At 41.1% G+C, this 23,783-nt stretch overlaps 1 protein-coding gene across 1 annotated transcript in view; it reads left to right on the plus strand.

The window, feature by feature from the left end:
- NOTCH2 (notch receptor 2) overlaps positions 1-23,783 on the plus strand; it is a 155,681-nt gene that overhangs the window by 121,617 nt on the left and 10,281 nt on the right. The window contains exons 18-28 of the mRNA XM_004420593.3: positions 5,324-5,552; positions 6,322-6,523; positions 7,856-8,009; positions 8,396-8,580; positions 10,205-10,337; positions 15,487-15,723; positions 18,614-18,726; positions 19,679-20,184; positions 21,882-22,229; positions 23,108-23,250; positions 23,453-23,663. Of these exons, the coding sequence (XP_004420650.1) occupies positions 5,324-5,552; positions 6,322-6,523; positions 7,856-8,009; positions 8,396-8,580; positions 10,205-10,337; positions 15,487-15,723; positions 18,614-18,726; positions 19,679-20,184; positions 21,882-22,229; positions 23,108-23,250; positions 23,453-23,663 (2,461 nt within the window). The remainder of the gene's footprint in view (positions 1-5,323; positions 5,553-6,321; positions 6,524-7,855; positions 8,010-8,395; positions 8,581-10,204; positions 10,338-15,486; positions 15,724-18,613; positions 18,727-19,678; positions 20,185-21,881; positions 22,230-23,107; positions 23,251-23,452; positions 23,664-23,783) is intronic.

The raw sequence follows: 23,783 nt of genomic DNA on the forward strand, positions 1-23,783 counted from the left end.
ACTTCTATCAAATTGAGAAATTTACCGTGTACTCCTGGTTTGCTGAGAGTTTTTTTTTTCTTTTTATAATGAATGAATGTTGATTTTTTTTCAAATGATTTTTCTGTATCTGTTGAGATGATAATACCAGTTTTTTTGGTCTTGTATAAGTGAATTATGTTAATTGATTTTCAAATGTTAAGCTAACCTTAAATTCCTGGGATAAATTCTACTTGGTAATGATGTATTATCTCTCTTATATATTGTTGGATGTGATTTCCTAAAATTTTGTTAAGAATTTTTGTATCTGTGTTCATGAGGGATATTGTTCTCCAGTTTTCTTATACTACATTTGTATGATTTTGATAAGAGGGCAATGCTGGCCTCATAGAACAAATTGGGAAGTGTTCCCTTTCTGTTTTCTGGAAGAGTTTGTGTAGAATTGGTATTATTTCTACTAAACATCTAGGCCTGAAATTTTCTTTCTGGGATGTTTTTTAACTATAAATTTAATTCCTTTAATAGATAATAGTGTTATTCAGGGTATCTATTTCTTTTTTATTGAGCTTTGGTAATTTATATGTTTCAAGGAATGATCTTTACTTTATCTAAGTTGTCGGAATTATTGGCATAGAGTCATTTATAATATTCCCTTCTTGCACTTCTAATGTCTATAAGATCTGTGGTGATTTCCATTCTCTCATTTCAAATATTGGTAATTTGTGTTTTCTTTTTTTCTGATTGCTCTGGGTTGAGGGTTATTGATTTTAGTTATGTTTTTTTAGCAAACCCATTTTTACTTTCATAGTTTTTCTCTATTGTTTTACTGTTTTCTATTTCATTGATTTCTAATCTTTATTTTTTTCATTGCTTACTTTGGGTTTAGTTTGCTGTTCTTTTTTCTAGTTTCTTAAGATGGAAGCTTAGATCATTAATTTTCTTTCTACTTTTCTAACGTAAGCATTTAATGCTATATATGTTTCGTCAAAACACTGCTTTAGTTGTATTTCACGAATTTTATGTCATGTTTTTTCATTCAGCTCAAAATACTTTCTATTTTGATTTGTTCTTTGACTCATAGATTATTTAGAAGTGTGTTCTTTAGGTTCCAAATATGTTTTTTTGCTGATTCCTTCCAGATAGCTTCTAGTTTAATTTTAATTTAATTCCACTGTGATCAGAGAACATACTTTGCCTGAGTTAAATTATTTTAAATTATTAAAGCATGTTATGTCTTATGGCCCAGTGTATGGTCTGTTTTGGTAAATGTTCCATGTGCACTTGAAAAAAATGTATATTTTGCTGTTTTTTGGTGGAGTGTTCTATAAATGTTATTAATTCAAATTAGTTAACAGTATTTTTAGGTCTTCTGTACCCTCCCTGATTTTCTGTCTACTTATTCTGTCAATTATTGACAGAGGGATATTGAAATCTCCCACTATCATTGTGTATTTGTTTCTCCTTGCGATTCTATCAGCTTTTGCTTAGTGTAATTTGAAACTCTGATATTAAGTACACAAACATTTAAGATTGTTATGTCCTCTTGAAGAATTGAGTTCTTTGTCATAAAGTGACCTTCTTACCCCTTGTAATATCCCTAGCTCTGAAGTCTACTTTGCCTGATGTTAATATAGCTATTCTAGCTTTCTTTTGATTATTGTTAGGGTATGTATTTTTTCCATCCTTTTACTTTTGGCCCATCTGTGTCTTTAAAGTAGGTTTCTTGTAGAGAGCATATATTGGGTCTTGCTTTTTTTCTCTGATATGACAATGTCTGTCTTCTAAGTGAGGTGTTTTTACCATTTAAAGTTAATGTGATTTTTGATGTGACAGAGTTCAGTATTTACTATCTTGCTATTTACTTTATCTTTGTTCTATTTCCATTTCCCTCTTTTTTAGCCTTCTTTTGGAATAATTGAGTGTTTTTTTATGATTACTTTTATTTTTTCACTGGCATGTTAGCTATATCTTTTATGTATGTGTGATTGTTGGGTTTGCAGTATGCAACTTTAACTCATTAAAATTGACCTTCAGTTGTACAACTTTATATAGCAGATAAGAGCCTTACAACAGGATGCTTGCCTTTACACTCCTCCTGCCTTCTGTTCTATTGTTGTCACATAATGTATGTATCATAAACCTCCCAAAATATTATTTTTGCTTTGAATGGTCAATTAATTTTTCAAGAAATTTAAAAAATAATTTAAAAGTCTTTATATTTATCTATATATTTATAGTTCCTGGTGTTTTTTATTCTTTTAGTGTAGGTCTACATTTCCATCAGGTATCATTTTCCTTCTGTCTGAAGAAATTCCTTTAATATTTCTTGTAGTGCTTATCTCCTAGTGATTAATTCTTTCTGCTTTTATATGTCTGAAAAGGTTTTTATTTTGCCTTAGTTTTCAAAGATATTTTCATAGGGAGTAGAATTCTAAGTTAACTTTTAAAGTGCTCTCCAGCATTTTAAAATCATCCTTCTATTGTTTTCTACCTTGCATTATTTCTGAAGAGAATCTGCTGTAATTCTTGTATTTGTTTCTCTCTCCTATGGCCACATTTAAGATATTCTCTTTCCACTGATTTTTAGCAGTTTGGTTATATGCCCCATATAGTGTTCTTCATGTTTCTTCTGTCTGGGGTTCATTGACCTTTTTAGATATATGGGTCCAAATTTGGAAAATATTCAACCATTATTTGGAAAATATTCAACCACTATTTTTTCAAAACCTTTTTGCCCCCCTTTATAACTTTCATTATACATTTTTTATATTGCTTGAAGTTGTCCCTCTATTCACCAATGCTCTGTTTTACTTATTTTTTGGAGTTTTTTCTGTCAGTGTTTCATTTTAGATTATTTTATTATTTGAAGATATTTTGCTATATTTTCAAGGTCACTAATCATTTCCTCTATATTGTTTTGTTTGTTGTTAATCCCATCCAGTACATTTTTTCCCCTCAGATATTGTATTTTTATCTCTAGAAGTTTGATTTGAGTCTTCCTTATAACTTTATCTCTCTCTCCTTGTCATGTTCGTACTTTCTTCTCCTTCTTGAATATATGGAGTATATTTATCATAGTTGTTTTATTGTCCCCACACTAATTTTACCATGTGGGAAATTCCTGGGTCTGTTTCTATTGATAATTTTTTTCTTCATCATGACGTGTATTTTCTGCTTCTTTGTCTACCTGATAATTTTTGATTGGATGCTAGATTAAAAAAAAAATCTTTGAAGTGTGTGTTTTTTTTTTTTTTTTTGGTGAGGAAGATTGGCCCTGAGCGAACATCTGTGCCCATCTTCTTTTTTTTTTTAAATTTTTTTTTGTGAGGAAGATCAGCCCTGAGCTAACATCCATGCCAATCCCCCTCTTTTTGCTGAGGAAGACTGGCCCTGGGCTAACATCTGTGCCTATCTTCCTCCACTTTATATGGGATGCCGCCACAGCATGGCTTTACAAGCAGTGCGTTGGTGCATGCCCGGAATCCAACCCCGGACCACCAGCAGCGGAGCACGCGCACTTAACCGCTACGCCACGGGGCGGCCCTCTTCCTTTTTTTTTTATGTGGAAGGCTGCCACAGCATGGCTTGATGAGCAGTGCATAGGTCCGTGCCTGGGATCTGAACCCGCGAACCCTGGGCCGTCGAAGCGGAACACGCCACTATGCCTCCAGGCCGGCCCCTGAAGTTTTTTTAAGCTTTGTTTAGGGATTATTTGGAAACAGTTTGATCCTTTTGAGTCTTTTCTTCAAGATTTGTTAGGTGGGTCCAGAATAGCTTTTAGTCCAGGGCTAAAATGGCTCACTACTGAGACAGCACTCTCTGAGGGTCTACTCAGTGCCACACATGTCAGGAGGTCTTGTCATTCTGACTGGTATCCATGAGCATGAGCTAGTCTCAGCCTAGCGTAAACTCTAGGGATTGTTCTGCCTACTTCTTTCTGGTGGTTCTTTCCCCAGCTTCATAGTTTCATCATATGCCTGTGATGTACTCAGTACTTACCAGTACTCAGTTACTTGTGTGGTGATTAAAGCATTAAACTTTAAATGAAGTTATCACAATGCATTAAGAATAATGGCACCTTAATTCACAGCATATATAATTTCAGATCATCATCCTAACGGACCAAACTAGGTCCTGGCAGTGCCAAGAGAAATAAAACCCAGTCATTACATTCATGAAACTCATAGTCTGTTAGGAAAGAAAGACATGTAGACAAATAATGTCAACATTGTGTGACATTATTTTTTTCACTATTGAAATAGTGAAAAAAATATGTCCAAGGTACAATTGATGGAGAAATTTAAGGGAGTGGGATCAAACTATTTGGATTCCTTTCCCACATTAATTAGTGTATCAGTCAAAATTTTCGGTATTTTAAAATTTTTCCTATTTGAAGTAGGACTAGCAATATTGACAATTAGTTTAAAATAATTCAGTAAATTATGGTGAGTTTCATGAAAGATGGAAATTACAGTAGCTAGGTACTGTGTACAAGAAGGGATAATATGATTTTTACCATTGGTCCAGTGGAGATTGCAGATGAGCTTTAGAATGAAATGAGCCTAATACATGAATAGGTACATTAAATATGTATCTTATAAATTAGAGGCTACATTACCCACCTGGTGTTTAGTTTTCTTTTTATGTTTATGACCTGTCTTTGTAATTATATTTTAAGGTCCTTAAGAGCAGGAGCTACATCTTGTTTTTCTTGTTCTGATTTGTATGCCATCTGTATTGCAGAGGACCATCCACAATAGTAGCTCAAAATTTGTTGATTAATTGCTATAAGTGTAAAGTCTTCTAAGATTGAGCTATGTGATATTTAAAATGAAAAAAAAAACAAAAACAACTTTGTTTCCCAATTCTACCTAAATCTAAAACAAAAAAACTGAGAAAGGGAGGGAAAAGAAAAGAAAGAAAGATGGATCAGCACAGGGGGCTGATATGTATTCTATCCTACCCCACCCACTCTACCACCACATATACCTTTTGAAAATCTTTACTGGTATTTCAGTTTCTGTGTGTTGGGGGCACATATTTGACTTGCAAACGTTTAGGGGACCAATGCAAGTTTTATGACTCTTAATTTTGCAAAACTGTTAGTGGTTTATGTAAAGTTCATTTCAATTATCAAACAGGTTAAGAATCTCAGGCGAGTGTTATTCCATTCATTTTCATAAATAGAGGATTCAGTGCAAAATAGAAAGAAAAGTACAAGTACAGAAAAGTCAGAATTGTTGCTATTCTTAGCGTGACTCTGTTCTGGTCACTCACCTTTATGAGTCTAAGATTAAACTGATGCAACTTTTCAGAGCTCTAATTCTTGTGTGTAATGGCTTAGATCCTTGCCAGAATGGAGGTTCCTGTGTAGATGGAGTGAATACTTTCTCCTGCCTATGCCTTCCGGGCTTCATTGGGGATAAGTGTCAGACAGACATGAATGAGTGTCTGAGTGAACCCTGTAAGAATGGAGGGACCTGTTCCGACTATGTCAACAGTTACACTTGCAAGTGCCAGGCAGGATTTGATGGAGTCCACTGTGAGAACAACATCGACGAGTGCACTGAGAGGTAAGCAACCCATGCACTCAGGCGCCAGTGTCTTATGGAAAAAGGGAGAAAGGGGAGGAAACTACAGAGCACAATACTGGGATTGTGGGGCAGGGATAAGGCATCCACTTGGGTCCCATTCCACAATCATCTCCTGTTGTTCCGTTCCTGATTCCTTGTAGACATGTAGTCAGCAGGTCAAAGCTTGGAGGTTGAAAAGCTTAGTGGGATGGATCATCATTTATTTCTTGCTTACGGAACAGAAAGAGCTGTAATTCTGTTCCCTTCTTCTCTTTGTCTCTTGTTCATTTCAGTTGACAATTTAAAAATTCCTATTTCTTTGCAGATTTGTCATCACTCTTTAAGTAATTTCTGAGAGGTTTGTTTCTTTTTTTTTCTGTTTCTCTTTCATAAAGAAATCTAGAGTCAAGAGCTTTTTATTTAGCACATTTCTTATAAATTAAATTGACTTTGAAATATGATACATGGAAAACTATAGAAGGAATGGGTAAAACCTGGAAACCTTCACTTTCTCTAGGAATCTCTAATAAGCTCACCCTTTGAACTACTCCTCTAAGCTTTTTTTTTGTGGAAAGGAAGCTGGGACTCTGGATAATTGGCACCCAGTCTAGTTTGGAAAAAGGTAAAATTGACTGGATGTAGGAGTTTGGGGTGCTCAGGAGTATTTGCCTCTGTAACATCTTAAATTCCAAGAACCCTACTTTTTTAAGGAGCTGGTCAGAGGAACCAGATTACATAGCTGATGTTGCTCTCCCTGTTTGCTTCTTAGCTCCTGTTTCAATGGTGGCACATGTGTCGATGGGATTAACTCCTTCTCTTGCTTGTGCCCTGTGGGCTTCACTGGTTCCTTCTGCCTCCATGAGATCAATGAATGCAACTCTCATCCCTGCCTGAATGAAGGAATATGTGTTGATGGCCTGGGTACCTACCGCTGTACCTGCCCCTTGGGCTACACTGGGAAAAACTGTCAGGTAATTAAATTCCATCCCATTCACTCAGCTCCCTCAGAGTAGCTGAGTATTACACCTATTCCTTTTGTAGGCAGAATAAGCCCCTCCTAAAAGAGAAAACTCTGGGTCTCAGGGATGCCGCTGAATAAGTCTGGGTAACTTCTTAATAGCTGGTAGATTCCAAAATGGTGACACTGGCAAGATTATACAGATTAACAATCAAAGAACAATCAAGAGAAAATCTTCAAAGTTCAGATACAACATCTAAGAAGATAATAATTATCATGTCTTGCAATGTTGTAACATTCTCAAAACCTAGCTATTCACATATCTTTTAAATTCAAATATGTAAATATACATTTTCATAGACTCTTAGGATGGAAGGGCCCCTTAGAGCCAATTAGTCTAGCCTTTCATTTCATGGAAGAAGAAACTGAGTCCCAGAGGGACAAAGGTTTACATACCAAACAGCGTTGTGTTTAATTCTATGATACTTTACCTCTTAAACAATGCTAGAATATAGAATAACAGAACTCCAAAGAATTTAGGAATAAATGGCCAAATTTAACTAGCCTTAAGGGTGCACTCCAGTAAGGCTTATGGCTGTATTGGATATGCACATGACCACCTCTGCATGTTAGACAGCTTGTTGCTGATTCTGAGGATCAGGAGGACATTCTTCATGGGGCTCCTGCTTATTCTCAGTGTGAGATTGCAAGTGCAAGCACTCTCCCCTTCCCCCTGGCCCCTTCTTTCACAGTCTGTATGGTAAGTGTGACCTTCCTCTCTGCAGGGGCCAAGCCACCACATATGAGTTATGGAGAAAGTGCTAGTCTTGCTTGCACTCTCTGCTTCATGTTTTTCATAAGCCTGATTTTTCTTCCCTCCAAATAAGTTCTTTGATAGTTTGTAGGTTTATTAACAGGTTTTAAGTCCTTTTACTCATATTCACCACAGACAGATTTGATCAAGAGCCAGGTGGATTCCTCACACGGGATTAGCATGGGAGTTATAGGCCTGTCTGACAGCTTGAACTCTTATTTTTTAGCCCTTCAGGGTGGCCAGATATCTAGACATAATCATGATACAGAGAATAACTTAACCTACTGGGCTGCCTTAAAGTCTTACACCTCTCTGTAAGAACTTTTTAAATAGCAGAGCCAAGAGGAATTAGACTATATGAAATGATTAGATTACTTGGGAACACTGGATCTAGTTTAAGGCTTGGGTGAGAGGTGTTTTTTTTTTTTTGATTAATTAGTGTGCTTTCCTTTAATTTCTTAGAATGCCGTGTAATCCGCTTTCTTCATTTCTGGATATGAATGTTGATGTATGTGTATGCCTCTGTTTCAGACCCTGGTGAACCTTTGTAATCGGTCTCCATGTAAAAACCAAGGTACTTGCATTCAGGAAAAAGCAGAGTCCCGGTGCCTGTGTCCGTCTGGATGGACTGGTGCTTACTGTGACGTGCCCAATGTCTCCTGTGAGGTGGCGGCTGACCGCAGAGGTGAGCTCTGCCCCTTGAAGGGTCATTCCCTGAAGTACTGACTGACCAGTGGCATTTGAGGGCAGAAATTGCTATGGTGGGGTAAGAGGGAAGGGCGGACAGTAGTGGATGGACAAGGCCCTAGAGAAAGGGTCTGAGACAGAAGATGAAAGGGCAGAGGACAGGTTTAGAGATTCCAAAAAGAAATGTATTTGAAATGAAACGAAGGCATATTTCACTTCCAGAGCTTGTTTATTTTCAATATAAATCTGGTGCTGAGGGTCATGAACTAGATAAGAATAAAATTTGATTTGTCAACGGGCTTTGATTACTTTGTGCATTAGTTGGTCTGAACCTGATGTGTTATGTGCTGTTCTGTGATGTTTCTTCCTCCACTGGGTTTCCAGGGGTGCCCGTTGACCGCTTGTGCCAGCACTCAGGTATCTGTATCAGTGCCGGCAACTCACATCACTGCCAGTGCCCCCTGGGATACACTGGGAGCTACTGTGAGGAGCAGCTCAATGAGTGCTCGTCCAATCCCTGCCAGCATGGAGCCACCTGCAGTGACTTCATTGGCGGATACAGATGTGAGGTAAGTAAGATGAGTGAGCAGAGGTCAGAGACCTCCAGAAGATGTTGCAACTATTGTGAACACTAGCATATTGAATTTAGCTGCTTATGTCTTATTTTTACAATTTACAGATTTTTTTTACCAATCACCATTACAGTGTTTACTAATCACTGTTTCTTTCAGTCCTGTACAATAAATTTTTTAGAGGTGTGGAACCATCACACTTCCACACGGTTGCCTCCAGGATTCAACATTCACTACCAGAGTGCATTTCACAGGCCCATCCAGACCAGTGGCCCCTGGTACTTCCCTGAATAGCAGCTGAGATAGGAGAAGCCACTTTGAGGAGTGTCCCTTTGACCCATGTCATCTTTGTATACAGTCATTGATCAATAGTTCTCTCAATAATGTTGCTCAGTCTGTCCCGTGTAGCATCATACTAAGTGTTACATATGTATATTTGGGGAAGTGTGTGTCTTTTAAGGGGTATATCACTATCTTCTTAATGTCTGGGCTGATAATAGTTAGATCAAGATGTTAACAAAACACCATGTCAAGAGACATGAATTTGATACCAGTTCAAGTCACCAAGCAACACTGAGAAAAGCTTTGCCTCTCTACTTCTCATGAATGAGCTAAAGATGGCCTCTGTATTTTGGCCCCTAGGTTATTTATTTCTTCGCAGCAGGCTAGGACCTGTTAACTCAGAAGCCACTGACACAAAACTCAAATTTTTACACATCCAATTATTTTAAACATAGCCCTAATAAGCAGATTTTTAGCCATTTAGAGCCTACCTGCTTTGTATATTCTGCAAAACTGTACCCAATATCTGCTAGCCATAGATAAGATAAGCCCCAGGACATAAAGACCCTAAGCCACTGCTGCCTTTCAGAGCTCCCTGACCCAGAGACTCTGGCCTGGGTCAGACTCTGCTGAGTGACATCACCAAACATGTAAGCCCCCTCTCTGCTACTCCCTTCCCTCGGAGTTCACTTGCCTTCCTCTCATTACCCTCCTTCCCCACTCCAGGCGATCTCATGTTGTGAGACACTTCTCCCACTTGCAAACCTGTCAAAGCATTGCTCAAATAAAGCTGCCTCATGGTCAATATCTTCTTCTTTGATCGACCCTGAAATTCCTCGAACCCCTACATCTATCACAGCCAGCTGGCCTACCTCCCCCTGCCCTTACCCCTATCTCAACCAGTTTCTCACTCATGCATGTAGTTTCCTGAATCTGGGGATCAGTAAATGCAGTGTCTTTATGACGATCCACACATACCATTTGACTGAGTCATAGGGTCCTCATCACATACAAAAGAATGCATATTTTAAAAGATAGGAAAACTTGCACACGGGAACAGAAATTTTGCCCAGGGGTCACACCTGAAATGTCCTCAGAATGTTTAGTCCTTGCCTTCCCTTTAAAGTGGCTTTTTCAGCTGGAAGAGGTAAGTGCCAGCGAGCTGCAAGGTGCCCCTGCATAAGATAATGAGTGGGGTGTGTGGTGATGCCAGAGAAGCACACAAGAGCTGGGTGGGAGTGCAGGAGGGTCCCAGCAACATTCCAGATATCATTTGTTCTCATGGTCTGTTTCCAACAATGCTCCAATATTTCTTGTCCTCTTTGTTTGCTCCTGACAGTGTGTCCCAGGATATCAGGGTGTCAATTGTGAGTATGAAGTGGATGAGTGCCAGAATCAGCCATGCCAGAATGGAGGCACCTGTATCGACCTTGTGAACCATTTCAAGTGCTCCTGCCCACCAGGCACTCGGGGTATGAGATCAGCCTCAGCTGTCCTCCCTCCGGGGCATTCTCTAAGTTATAAATCCATTTTTAGTGTTGAGGGGGTTTTAAAAAATCAAGCATTTAGTTCTGAATCCTGGTAATTCAAGCCATTTTATTCTCTCATTATCTTGCCTAACTCTGATGTTCTGACTCACGTTCTCAGTTCTGTCTGGTTGTTGTTGACATATTATGTTCCATGAAACACAGAATGTGGAAATGATAAAATGTTGCAACAAAATTTGTCTGGTCAGCAAGATTTCTTGGTGCTTCAAGCGAAAACCACTCAGTGGCCTCTTGAATAAATAATTCACATTTACCAGCTTATGTATATTTTTTAAACTTGCCAAGTCTTGCCTCCATAGGTGGGGGAATGAATGAAATGAAAACATTTGCCTATTTTCATAAGCCCAGGGGAGGAGACTAAGGGCCTAAGGCTGTAACTAAGAATTGCAGTAAGGCTGAGTGAGATACAACCTGAGACTGCGAATGGTAGAGCCATCGTTCTGCTATGGGCATTGTTCCTGCCTCCAAACAATCTCCTGGAAAGAGCTTGGAGTATTGTTTCTTAGAAGAGATGTAGTCATATTGGTACCTGCTCTGAGCAGCCTGTGAAAAAAATGTAAGAGGCCATCTACAGTGGTGGAAAATTCATTCTCAGTGTCAAAGAGAGTAGAATGTCAGGGAAGTAGTTATACTGTCTTAGACCTTTGTGTAAGTGAATTTTGAGAATTTACCTTACTTGAGTTCAGAGTTTGGCTAAAGTAAAATAGAAGAGTACCCCACTGGTAGGCTAGTTATTGAGCAATGAGGTTAAAGAGGAAGAGAAAACTGAAGAGAAACAGTCTTTAAATATTTCAAGATTAGTCCCGTGAAAAGGAGAGTTGTTCTCTGCTCTAGAAATCAATAGTTGAAAGAGAACTAGAAGTCAATTTCAATTCATTATTAGTTTGTTCCTTTGAATAATTGTACTGTTTAGGACAAGCTACAATTCTGAGGTAGCAAATTAAACCTCAAATCTCAGTGGCTTGACACAACAATGTTTTTTTGTTGTTGTTACCCAAAGTCTGAGTGTGTTGGACTACCTTTCTCTCTGTTTTAGAAATGTGGTTTGAAGCACTTGGCCTCCAAGGCCTCCACAGCAGGGGAAGAGAGACAGACTTGTAGGCTCATGCAGCACCTTTCACTTCCTCTGTCTGGAAGTGACACCCATCACTATTGCTCATAGTATATTGGCCAGAATTAGTAAAATGGTCTCAACCTGACTCCAAGGGCAACTGGGAAATGTGGGAGAGCACATGGATATTCATGGAACACTAAAATCTCTGCCATCCCATAAACTTTTTATTGATTAGAGATGTCAATCCTAGAATGGACCATTTCATAAGGCAACAAAATTACGCTCTTCTAACCACATGTTAAAGATGGTTTAAACAATAGTTTTGCTATTATTATTGACAATCTTTTTCTTTTAGCACTTTGAATATGCTTTTTGACCTCCATGCTTTTTTTGTTTTTGTGAGGAAGATTAGCCCTGAGCTAACATCCAATGCCAATCCTCCTTTTTTTGCTGAGGAAGATTGGCCCGGGGCTAACATCTGTGCCCATCTTCCTCTACTGTATATGGGACGCCGCCACAGCATGCCTTGACAAACAGCGCATCGGTGCACGCCTGGGGTCCGAACCTGCAAACCCTGGGCCGTCAAAGTGGAGCATGTGCACTTATCCACTTCGCCCCTGGGCCAGCCCCTTCCATGTTTTTTTTTAAATGAGAAATCAGCTGTTAACCTAATTGAGGATCCCTTGCACATGATAAGTTGCTTCTCTCTTGGTATTTTCAAAATTCTCTCTTTGTCTTTTGACAGTTTGTTTATGATATGTGTAGGTGTGGATCTCTTTGAGTTTTCAAAATTCTCTCTTTGTCTTTTGACAGTTTGTTTATGATATGTGTAGGTGTGGATCTCTTTGAGTTTATCATACTTAGGATTCATTGAGTTGTTATACTATGTATGCTTGGTTAGGTATGTAGAGTGCTATTTATTTCTCCTGGCTTGACTGCTCTGGCCATTGGTGAACATTCCAGGAGACTCTCAAGTCCTGTAACCTCAAGGTGAGAGTTACCACAATGATATGTTTTTATTCCTATACTCCTGAGCTTTGGATCTTGGTCTGGAGACACCTCCAGTTCTCAGGTCAAGGGCTAACTGTAACAGCTCTGCCTTCCCTCCTACTTTGCTTCAGGCTGAGATTGAGCTCATTCTCACTTGATAGATCTGTCTATTACTGCTGATTCCATATTGATGGGAGGATAGGCATCTATGTTCATTTTACTAGTGGTCTCTAAATACCAAATATTCTAAGAGAGTGGGAGCACATTCTGGTTTTGTTTATTTTTAGTTTCTTGTTTTTTTAGTTTGTAAATAGGTAATATATGCATGTGGTCCAGAATTTTACACACACACACACAGAAAAAGCATACAGTGAAAAGTCTCCTTCCCATCCCCCTTCTCCCATACCTAGTTCTCTCTCCCAGAGCAAGTAACCACCACTTTTTTTTGTTTTTTTGTGTATGTTTCTAGAGTTTTTTTTAAATGTATCCTTCAGAATTTCTTTATGTGTATAGAAGCCAAATACAGAGATTATTTTATTTACTCCAATTCTTACTGTGAAGATAGAATATTAGACACGGTCTTTTGCACTTGATTTTTTTTTTACTTAATTGGAGACATTTTCATATCAAAATATAGAACTTCCTTAATTTTTTTTACCCTGCAGAATTCCCTTTTATGAGCCTACCATATTTTATTTAACCAATGCCCTGGTGATAGAAATTTAGGTAGTCTTGCATGTATATAAGTGTATTTGTAGAATAAATTTTCAGAAATGGAATTGCTGGATTAGAGAATATATGCATTTGTAATTTTGATTGATATTTCTGAATTGCAATGTATTAGCATACTGGCTTCTCAATGTGAATGAACATATTCTCATTTAAGAGTCATTTGGTTTTCCTTTTTCTGCGGTTTCTCTTTATCTTTGTATCCTTTCTTTTCATTACATTGTTCTTAATATTTTACACAGATTAGCTGTCTGTAATACAAAATGTAAATATATTCCCAATATATATTTTTTTGCTTTTTGATTTTCTTTATGGTGATTTTTTAAATGCAGAGCTTTTTATTTTTAATCAGGTTGCATTTATCAGTCTTTTTAATGGCTTCTGGATTTTGAATCCTAGTCAGCCACTCCTTCTACACTCTAAGATTATAAGGGAAATGTCCCATATTTTCTTCAAGTATTAGAATACTGGAGCACTTTTTCCAGATGGCTACTGATTTGTCCCAACACAATTTACTGAATATTTGATCTTTGATACAATAATTCGAAATGGCCCTTTTATCAAATTCTAAATTCCCATGTGTATGTGGGTGTTTTTCTGGACTTTCTTTTTTGTTCTATTAATTTATCATTACCACTCTGTTTTAATTTTTTTGTGTGTGTGTGTGAGGAAGATCAGCCCTGAGCTAACATCCATGCTAATCCTCCTCTTTTTGCTGAGGAAGACCGGCTCTGAGCTAACATCTATTGCCAATCCTCCTCCTTTTTTTCCCCAAAGCCCCAGTAGATAGTTGTATGTCATAGTTGCACATCCTTCTAGTTGCTGTATGTGGGACGCGGCCTCAGCACGGCCAGAGAAGCAGTGCGTCGGTGCGCGCCCGGGATCCGAACCCGGGCCGCCAGTAGCGGAGCGCGTGCACTTAACCGCTAAGCCACCGGGCCGGCCCACTCTGTTTTAATTATTATGGATCTTCTTTTTTCAGGGTTTTCCAGGCTATGATTATAGTTTATTTTTCCATACAATTTTAGAATTGGATTGTCTGTTAAAAACATCCTGTTGGCATTTTTTTGTTGGGGTCACATTAAATTGATAAATTTGTGTAGAGAAAACTGACATCTTTCTGATGAGGAGTCTTCCTAACCAAATCATAGTGTCTTTTCATTTATTCAAGTCTCCTTTTGTGCCTTTCAGGACTCTTTTAAAGTTTTCATATAGGTGTAGTACATTTCTCGTTAAGATTATTCCTATTTTATCTTTTGCTATTGCTATTGAAAATGAGGCCTTTTCTTACATTTTTCTTTTTCTTTGTTAATAGTCTTGCTTATATTAGTGTATGTTACAAATGCAAGTGGTAGGACTACAGAACCGTTTTCCTTTCTTTTGTAATTTTTTGAATTAATCATAGAATCATTTCTAGAATAGTCATTGATTTCTTTAGTTTCTTTCTCAAAACTGTTTACAGATATTCATACTAGATGGCTCATTTACATCTGCAGTACATTAAATGAGTTCTGTTTTAAATGGAATAATCTTTGAGCTCTCAGCAGGATATTTTCCCTCTTTTTTTTTAAAATAAGAAACTAGTGGGCCAGCCACAGTGGCCTATTGGTTAGGTTTGGTGCACTCCGCTTCGGTGGCCCAGGTTTGGTTCCTGGGCGTGGACCTACACCACTCATCTATCAGTGGCCATGCTGCGATGGCAGCTCACATACAAAATAGAGGAAGATTGGCAATAGATGTTAGCTCAAGGTGAATCTTTCTCAGCCAAAAAAAAAAAGAAAAGAAACTAGTGCACTTACACTATTTTACAGAAAAAAATCAATGGGTATAAAACTTAGAAAAATACATCAGTCAAATTTAATTCCAATTATTATCAATATTTTTACATATTTGTAATCTGTGATTTCTTGCTATATTGTCTTTTGAACTGTTTTTATATTTTGAATTCAAATGGATAAATTAATGAAAAATTGCTGAGTCTCTCTTGAGGTCCAGTGTTTTGTCTCTCGGGTGGGACAAACAATACTAGCTAATCCATAGGAGAAGGCTTCATTGGTTGTTTGGGTGAGTCCATGTGAAGCCCTAAGCATATCCTTTCCTTTGCCTTACTGGTCGCCAAGAAGATGGCAACTGTTATGGATCAAGAGTGTGCTTTGCCCTGCCCGACCCAAAAGGTCCCACTACAGACTGAGGAGTATAACTTGATTAATTGTGAAAGTGCCAACAAGGATGGCTCTCCCTGCTGGAAAGCAGTGTTCCAAGGGTTGTCATAATTCTCTCTCTCTCCTCGTTTCCCTCCAGGCCTGCTTTGTGAAGAGAACATTGATGACTGTGCTGGGGGTCCCCACTGCCTTCATGGTGGTCAGTGTGTGGATAGGATTGGAGGCTACAGTTGTCGCTGCTTGCCTGGCTTTGCTGGAGAGCGGTGTGAGGGGGACATCAACGAGTGCCTTTCCAGCCCCTGCAGCTCTGAGGGCAGCCTGGACTGCATACAGCTCACCAATGACTACCTCTGTGTCTGCCGCAGTGCCTTCACCGGTGAGCCTCTCCAGCCCCTTGGCCACTCTGCCTCCGAGGGGGCTTTTAGTGAGGAGATGGGCCCTGTATACACGTCCCAGACCGAAGTGAAGCTTTTCTTATTTGTGAAAAACTAGACCACCTTTATTCAAGGGCCCAAGCTTTTCTTGGATCTGTGCTCCATGGATATTATAATCAATCTCTATCTTTTCTTTTTCCTGAGAGACGCTTTCTTTTGTTATACATTGATTATATCATACTGGAGCAGAAATATAGAGAAAAGAAATAGAATGTTGGGAGTAGTTGAGCAAAACAACATGTTTTATACACAATAACATGTTTTACCACAATAACGTGGTAAAACACACATAACATAAAGTTTACCATCTTCACTATTTTTAAGTGTATGGTTCAGTGGTATTAAGTACATTCACAGTGTTGTGCTACTGTCACCGAGAATTCTGTCCACAGAACTCTTTTCATCTGAGCAAAATAACATCTTGTTTTTAGGAACCTTATATCTAACTCTGCCTCCCTGGCATGTAATGACTTGAGTTACTGGGTAGCCGCTACCACTGTGACCTTCTTTCCACCTCTGGGACCCAGAGAGTCTTAGGATCTTCTAGCACACTTAACAGGAATAGGTCCAAATTAGGATGTGTGTAACCAAAAATCAGTTGATGAGGGTATGGACCAGAAGGCTACAGTGCACAGCTAAGACTTGGCCATGCTCCCTCAGTCTTTTCTCAAGCTTCTTTTTTTTTTCATCACAGACCATAAAGATGACCAAGTCCTGCTTCAGAATAGGGGCTTTATCATAGGCACTTACTAGTTACTTCTGGAGAAGGGCAGCTTGGTGACTTTTTGAGACTAAAATAGTTGTTTGTATCTCAATGTGACAGTATCATCTGAGACTCAAATTAGAAATCTGTCTTGAATTTCTGGGCTCATTCCAAATCTTATACTGTAGTAGTATTCCTTGGGAGTAAGATAACAGGCTGCAGTAGTCTGCTAATAATTTGCCAAGTTGGACTCTGCTATATTCTGAACCCATCTCCAGAATTCCTTCCTTCCAATTTTAAAGATATGTTACCTTTAAGAACTTTGAGATTTTATAAAGAATGGGAGGGATTTTGCAATATGGAAGATGCCTGGCTGCAATATCAAAAGAGAAACAATCCATTATGAACATCATACCTATTGAGGCAATGCTGGACAGAAAGAGTATGAACAATCTGTCTACAGCCTCATATTAGCCATGATGTGTTTGGGAAGCCAGGGAAATAAAGCTGGCTTCTGGTCCTTTCATTGCCTCTGAGGCTTCCTTTATCTGGCAACACTGACAAGCACTTAGCAAGAAAGGGGGAACACGTGAAGGAAGGAATGGAGACCACCTTGAAGTAGGATTCCACAGCCAGGAAGTAGTGTTTGTGCATTTCCCATGCTTTTTAATGAAAAAATCCCTTGGAGGCTGGCCCCATGGCCTAGTGGTTAAGTTCAATGCACTCTACTTCGGCAGCCCAGGTTCACTTCCAGGTGCGGACCTGCACCACTCTTCGGCGGCCGTGCTGTGGCAGTGACCCATGTGCAAATTAGAAGACTGGCACAGATGTTAGCTCAGGGCGAATCTTCCTCCAGCAAAAAGAGGAAGATTGGTAATGGATGTTAGGTCAGGGTGAATCTTCCTCAGCAAAAAAAAAAGAAAAGAAATCCCTTGAGCTCATTGATTGTAATTATCGTTGAATGCTGTTCCTGAGATGAACATCGAGGGACTGTTGGTCTCTGAGCCCTGTGTCCATGTGATGCCTGCTTTTGGTTAGTGGCAGCTGCTGTGATTTGAAGAGACAGACATCTTGCCTATTAATTCTGGTTGGCCAAATTATTACTATTTTAATTTCCTTTTTCAAGCCACCTCTTTCCTTCTAAGTGACTGCAGGCCAGATAAGGCCCATCTCCTACTATTTGCCAAGAGGCCGCAGGTGTGCCTCCACGTCTCCCTCATGATTTCAGTTGCTTAATTTACTTTGTGTTGGAGCAGTGGTCTCTAGATGCCTTCTGTTTTAGAACTGTTTCTAGAGAAAATTAACTCTGGGAAAATTAAGCTATATTTTAAAGCAGTGCCAGTGAGGTTACAGAAAGGCTAGAAAATGATTGAAAAGACATGTTACAGACAAAAATTTTCTGTAAACTGGAAATCACCATTTAGATGTATTGGCCTGCAGTAGCCTCTCCAATGAAGTAGACAATGTTAACAAAATAGAGTGAACAGTTTTGCTAAATGTTGTTTTTTTTTTTTTTGTGAGGAAGATTGGCCCTGAGCTAACATCTGCTGCCAGTCTTTCTCTTTTTGCTTGAGGAAGATTGTCGTTGAGCCAACATCTGTGCTAGTCTTCCTTTACTTTGTATATGGGACGCCACCACAGCATGGCTTGATGAGCGGTGCATAGGTCCGACCCAGGATCTGAACCTGTGAACCCCAGGCCACTGCAGCAGAGTGTGCAAACCCAACCACTACGCCACCAGGCCGGCCCTGCCAAATACTTTTTAACTTATGAAAGTTAATGTGCCTTAAAAAAACCTGAGTTGTCAATTTTTTTTTTTTTTGGTGAGATTAGAGTCGTTTTTGTATCTGTCCTGTTTGGTGAGTCTGTTTGGGGATGTAAGCCATGTGTCCTTATTGCATAGGTGAGACAGAGGCGGGAACTGGGCTGAGCCAGTGGTGGGTCAGTCATGTGGAGATCTGGTGTGTTTCCTTCATCTTCTCATGCTGCCTTAGGCATAGAACTGAACCCTCATACCTCTTGCTCCATCTCTAATCTTTTGGCTAGCTCACATCCCAGCACTGTTCTGTTTAGTGACTTGCACTTACTACTTCTGCCTTTTAACACTCCTTTCCATTTTCTGCTTTGAGGTCGTCACTGTGAAACTTTCGTTGACGTGTGTCCTCAGATGCCTTGCCTGAATGGAGGGACTTGTGCTGTGGCCAGTAACATGCCTGATGGTTTCATTTGTCGTTGTCCCCCGGTAAGTGCTGTGTTGTGTGTTTAAGGAGCGTGCGCTCTTTCATACAGTCTGTGACAAAGCTGAAATTAAACCTGGTTTTTTCTAGCTCTGTAGGGAACTTTCTTGGTGGGGAGATTTTTTAATTTTACCTCCTTCAGAAGAAAGTGCTTGAGTTTTCCATTTAAAGCTGTTAAGATACTCCCAGAAACAGCGAGCTCCCTAATCTATGACTGTCAATCTTCAGAAGCACCAAAGGAAAACCACAAGACGTGGTGGAATGTTCCCTTGACAACAGGAGTAGTGTCTCTTGCTTCTGAGTCCTATGCTGGCGGATAGTCTTGCCGTCCAGATTGGGGCAGAGTTGCTTACATTGCTTAGCAGGAACTATTTGGGAGCAAGATGCTTCTTAAAGTAGAAGGAAGCCTAATTTTAGCCACTTGCTGAGCAAACTCTTTACCCAATGCCAGAGACTAAAACCTCCCTAAAACAGAGGTCACTATGTGTGGGGAGATACAAAAGGAAACCTGTCCAGTGACCTTGGCCTGGGCTGAGCAGGAAGTATAAGAATGAAATGACATAGGAAAGTTTTTAAGATACCCAAACCTCCTGAAATGATATTTTCCCCCCTGTAAAGCCATTGTATGAGGGATTTAATGACAGTTAGAGAAGGTGCTTATAGATACAATGTCACCTGCCTCTTACTCCACTATGACCTATGGACTTAATTTCTAGAAGTGAGCTCCTACAGGGAGAGAATTCTACATTCATCCCATGGAATCTTCAGTCTTGACCTATTGGTTGCCTTGAAGAAGTCTCTTCCTAGAACTTGGTCCAGGAGGCTACACAGAGGATCTTAGCCAAGTGTCTTGTCTTTATCTCCCCAGGGGTGTGACCGAGAAGGGATTAGGAAGGAAAATGGGGCATGCCCTCAAGAGTCGGTCTGCCATCCTCATTTGTTCACTGATTTCCACAGGGATTCTCTGGGGCAAGATGCCAGAGCAGCTGTGGACAAGTCAAGTGTAGGAGAGGGGAGCAATGTGTGCACACGGCCTCAGGACCCCGCTGCTTCTGCCCCAACCCCCAGGACTGCGAATCTGGCTGTGCCAGTAGCCCCTGCCAGCATGGGGGCAGCTGCTACCCTCAACGCCAGCCACCTTACTACTCATGCCAGTGCTCTCCACCGTTCTGGGGCAGCCGCTGTGAACTCTACACAGCCCCCACCAGCACCCCGCCTGCCACCTGTCTGAGCCAGTATTGCGCCGACAAAGCTCGTGATGGCGTCTGCGATGAGGCCTGCAACAGCCACGCCTGCCAGTGGGATGGGGGTGACTGTTCCCTCACCATGGAGAACCCCTGGGCCAACTGCTCCTCCCCACTTCCCTGCTGGGATTACATCAACAACCAATGTGATGAGCTGTGCAACACAGCCGAGTGCCTGTTTGACAACTTTGAATGCCAGGGGAACAGCAAGACATGCAAGTAAGGGTCCAAGGTCCCCGGAAGCTGAGGGAGACTGTCACTAACACACCTCGATTTCTTGTTCTTGCTCCTAACCACTCCAGTGCTTCAGCCCAAGCTGCCTCTGCTTTTCAGACTGGTGCCCTGAGGTCCTCTTCTTCCTGGTGTCAGCCTTGTCCCATCACACGCTACCCTGTGCTCTCCCTTGCTGACAGAGGTCCAGGAATGCTCATTGCACAACCACCCCCTCTCTGCCTATCTCTGCCTTCTCACCTGCTGCTCTCGCCACCTCCCAGGGAAAATAACTTTTGGAAGTCGTGTTACCCACTCGCAGGCAGCCTCTCACATAACCTGCCTGCAGGATGGATGGAAAGGTCTGTACCTCTCTCTGTTCACCCCATCCTTTCCCTAGGACTGGGTTTCCCCATCTGGATTTATCAGAAAGCGTACACTAAATTAGGCCACTAAACCCTGCTGGTCTTCATTGTTGCAGTTATAGGGTGGTTTATGGTTTATGTAGGAACTTTCCTTTTAGCCATCCCATTGAATTTAATCCCGTTTAATTCTCAACAACCTTGTGAGGCATATGTATTTTTTTTTTTTTTTTTTGTGAGGAAGATCAGCCCTGAGCTAACATCCATGCTAATCCTCCTCTTTTTTTTTGCTGAGGAAGACCGGCTCTGAGCTAACGTCCACTGCCAATCCTCCTCCTTTTTTTCCCCCCAAAGGCCCAGTAGATAGTTGTATGTCATAGTTGCACATCCTTCTAGTTGCTGTATGTGGGGCACGGCCTCAGCATGACCGGAGAAGCGGTGCGTCGGTGCGCGTCCGGGATCCGAACCCTGGCCGCCAGTAGCGGCGCACACGCACTTAACCGCTAAGCCACGGGGCCGGCCTGAGGCATATGTATTGTTAATGGTCTTACACAGGTGAGGGAAGTGAGACCTGGGAGGTTAAAGAACTTGCCAAAGCACATGAGCTATTCCTGACTCCTAATCTCTTCAGTGAGCTAGCGTGGCAAGTTGTACCAAATGGTGTCACCATCAGGGTAGGGGAGGAGAGGAGAGTGTAGATGAAATGGTTTTTGCATCATTTAGGTTTTGGGACTCAATTTCCTTTGCTCAGTATTTGAAAGAGACTGTACAAGTTAGATCTGGTATCCTGTATGGGACACACCCCTCCCTGCCTCCCTTCCATAGTTGGGATTCAATATTGATTGGGAAAGAAATGGGCCATATCAACATGGTCCTCTATGTAGCAACTCTTGATGGTTCAGGGCTATGTATCCAGTTTCTGGAGGCACCTTCTAGAGGCATCTTATACTCTGGAAAGCCCATCGTTACCTCACCAGGGGCTGTGGATACAAAAATAGAGGAAGCATGAACCAGGTTGATTGTTGTTTCAGGTATGCAGCTTTGTTTACATATCTGACTTAACAAGATTATGAGCTGCCTGGGGGCCTATAAGTCCATGTAGCGTAGTGAGCACAGTGTCATTTCTCATTCAGGGAGCACTCACTGATGTTAAGTGGCATAGACTGTATGTACTTTAAGATGTCAGGGATAGGAGATTCAAGGAAGGCTTCATGGGGCATTTGGGACCTGATCTGGGCCACAGAAGATGGGTAGGAAAATCCACAGTAGTTCCAAATAGAAAACCAAATAGAGCTCCAGTCAAGTCTGAGCCCCCCTCCTTGTTCTCCCCACCCCCCAACCTAGGTATGACAAATACTGTGCAGACCACTTCAAAGACAACCATTGTGACCAGGGATGCAACAGTGAGGAATGTGGCTGGGATGGGCTGGACTGTGCTGCTGACCGGCCGGAGAACCTGGCAGAGGGTACCCTGGTAATTGTAGTGCTGATGCCACCTGAACAACTACGCCAGGATGCTCGCAGCTTCTTGCGGGCACTGGGCACCCTGCTCCACACCAACCTGCGCATTAAACGGGACTCCCAGGGGGCCCTCATGGTCTACCCCTATTATGGTGAGAAGTCAGCTGCTGTGAAGAAGCAGAGGATGACGCGCAGGTCCCTTCCCAGTGATGAAGAACAGGAGGTGGCTGGGTAGGTTTTCAGTTTCTGAACTTCTTAAAGCTTAATTTTATAAAGCTGAGCACTTTGATACACAGAAGAAGTCATAACTGAACCTATAGAAATGCAAAGTTCAGATAAGTCGAACAGTCCATCAAGTAAAACAAACCCATTATCCCAGTACTTATGTTTAAGGGTAAAGCTTTGCATTGTTCTTGGGATCCTGAAGGGTGGGCTAGGGCAAGCAGGAGGTAGAATGTCCAGAAAGCCTCCTCAAATGCTAAGATCTCTATCCTTTTGCCAGGGTTGCCTCAACTCCCTTTAGCAGTGACTCTTCTTTTGTGTTAATTATTGCCCTCTTTTCAAGGCCCTTCATTTATAATATAAGTCTCTTTGACAAGGGTTGTAATCTTCAATTGATCTGTCATTCACACCCCACTATTTGTTGGTATATCCCACAACTTTCAACTCTATAGTTAGCTGAGATATGGATGCAGAAACAAAGGAGAATAAGGACCAAAAATATGGAGGGGTATGTTTTTAGAGTAGCACTGTGTGCCACTGAGTACATAGGAAGGGGTGAAAGAAGACCACCCAACCAGGAGAGCACCGAAGACAAGCTCTACCTGGTTTTCTCACTTTGTCCTGCATTGCCTGAGTCAGAAGGCTTAGACTCAGCCAGACCAAAGAAGATGAGACATCCCCTGAGTGGCAATTAATGTTTAGGATCTGAAGGGACAATATCTTAATTTGTGAGATCTTTCTGGAGGCAGCATCACAGAGGTGGAGAGCCCAATGCTGAAGAAGAGGAAGGAAGGCTCATGTAACCTTTTCTAACTCAGCTTGCTCGACTGGCACCTTCTATTTTACTTAGCATTTCCCTTTTTCCTCTTTCCCTTGGCATCTCACAGCTCTAAGGTATTTCTGGAAATTGACAACCGCCAGTGTGTTCAAGATTCAGACCAGTGCTTCAAGAACACGGATGCAGCAGCAGCTCTTCTGGCTTCCCATGCCATCCAGGGGACCCTGTCATACCCTCTTGTATCTGTCGTCAGTGAGTGGCACTGGTGTTAAGGGGAAAGTGTGGGGGCGAAAGGCGTCACTTGGGGGCAAAGAGAAAAGATCACATTTTTCAATGTGCAGTTCTCTGTTTTTCAGGGCTGGTGAGGTCAAAGCTGCTCTTTCAGTGAATTCAATGCTAATATTGAGAGGTTGATGTTTTGTTCAGCACTTTCCCTGTCTCTTTGCCCTTTCAGGTGAATCCCTGACTCCAAAACGCACTCAGCTTCTCTATCTACTTGCTGTTGCTGTTGTCATCATCCTGTTTATCATCCTGCTGGGGGTTATCATGGCGAAACGAAAGCGTAAGCATGGCTCCCTCTGGCTGCCTGAAGGTTTCACTCTTCGCCGAGACTCCAGCAATCACAAGCGTCGGGAGCCAGTGGGACAGGATGCCGTGGGGCTGAAGTAAGAGGATTTGCCAACAAGCTACTATTCACAGTAGTAATAAGCAGGGATAAATCGAAAAGCAGATCGTGTTGACTCATGATTTTAAATTCTGAGCTCTGGCCCTGCCACATTATCAGA

The sequence above is a fragment of the Ceratotherium simum genome, chromosome 2, assembly GCF_057802395.1.
Source record: "Ceratotherium simum simum isolate JZ-2026a chromosome 2, ASM5780239v1, whole genome shotgun sequence".
NCBI classification, from domain to species: Eukaryota; Metazoa; Chordata; class Mammalia; order Perissodactyla; family Rhinocerotidae; genus Ceratotherium; species Ceratotherium simum.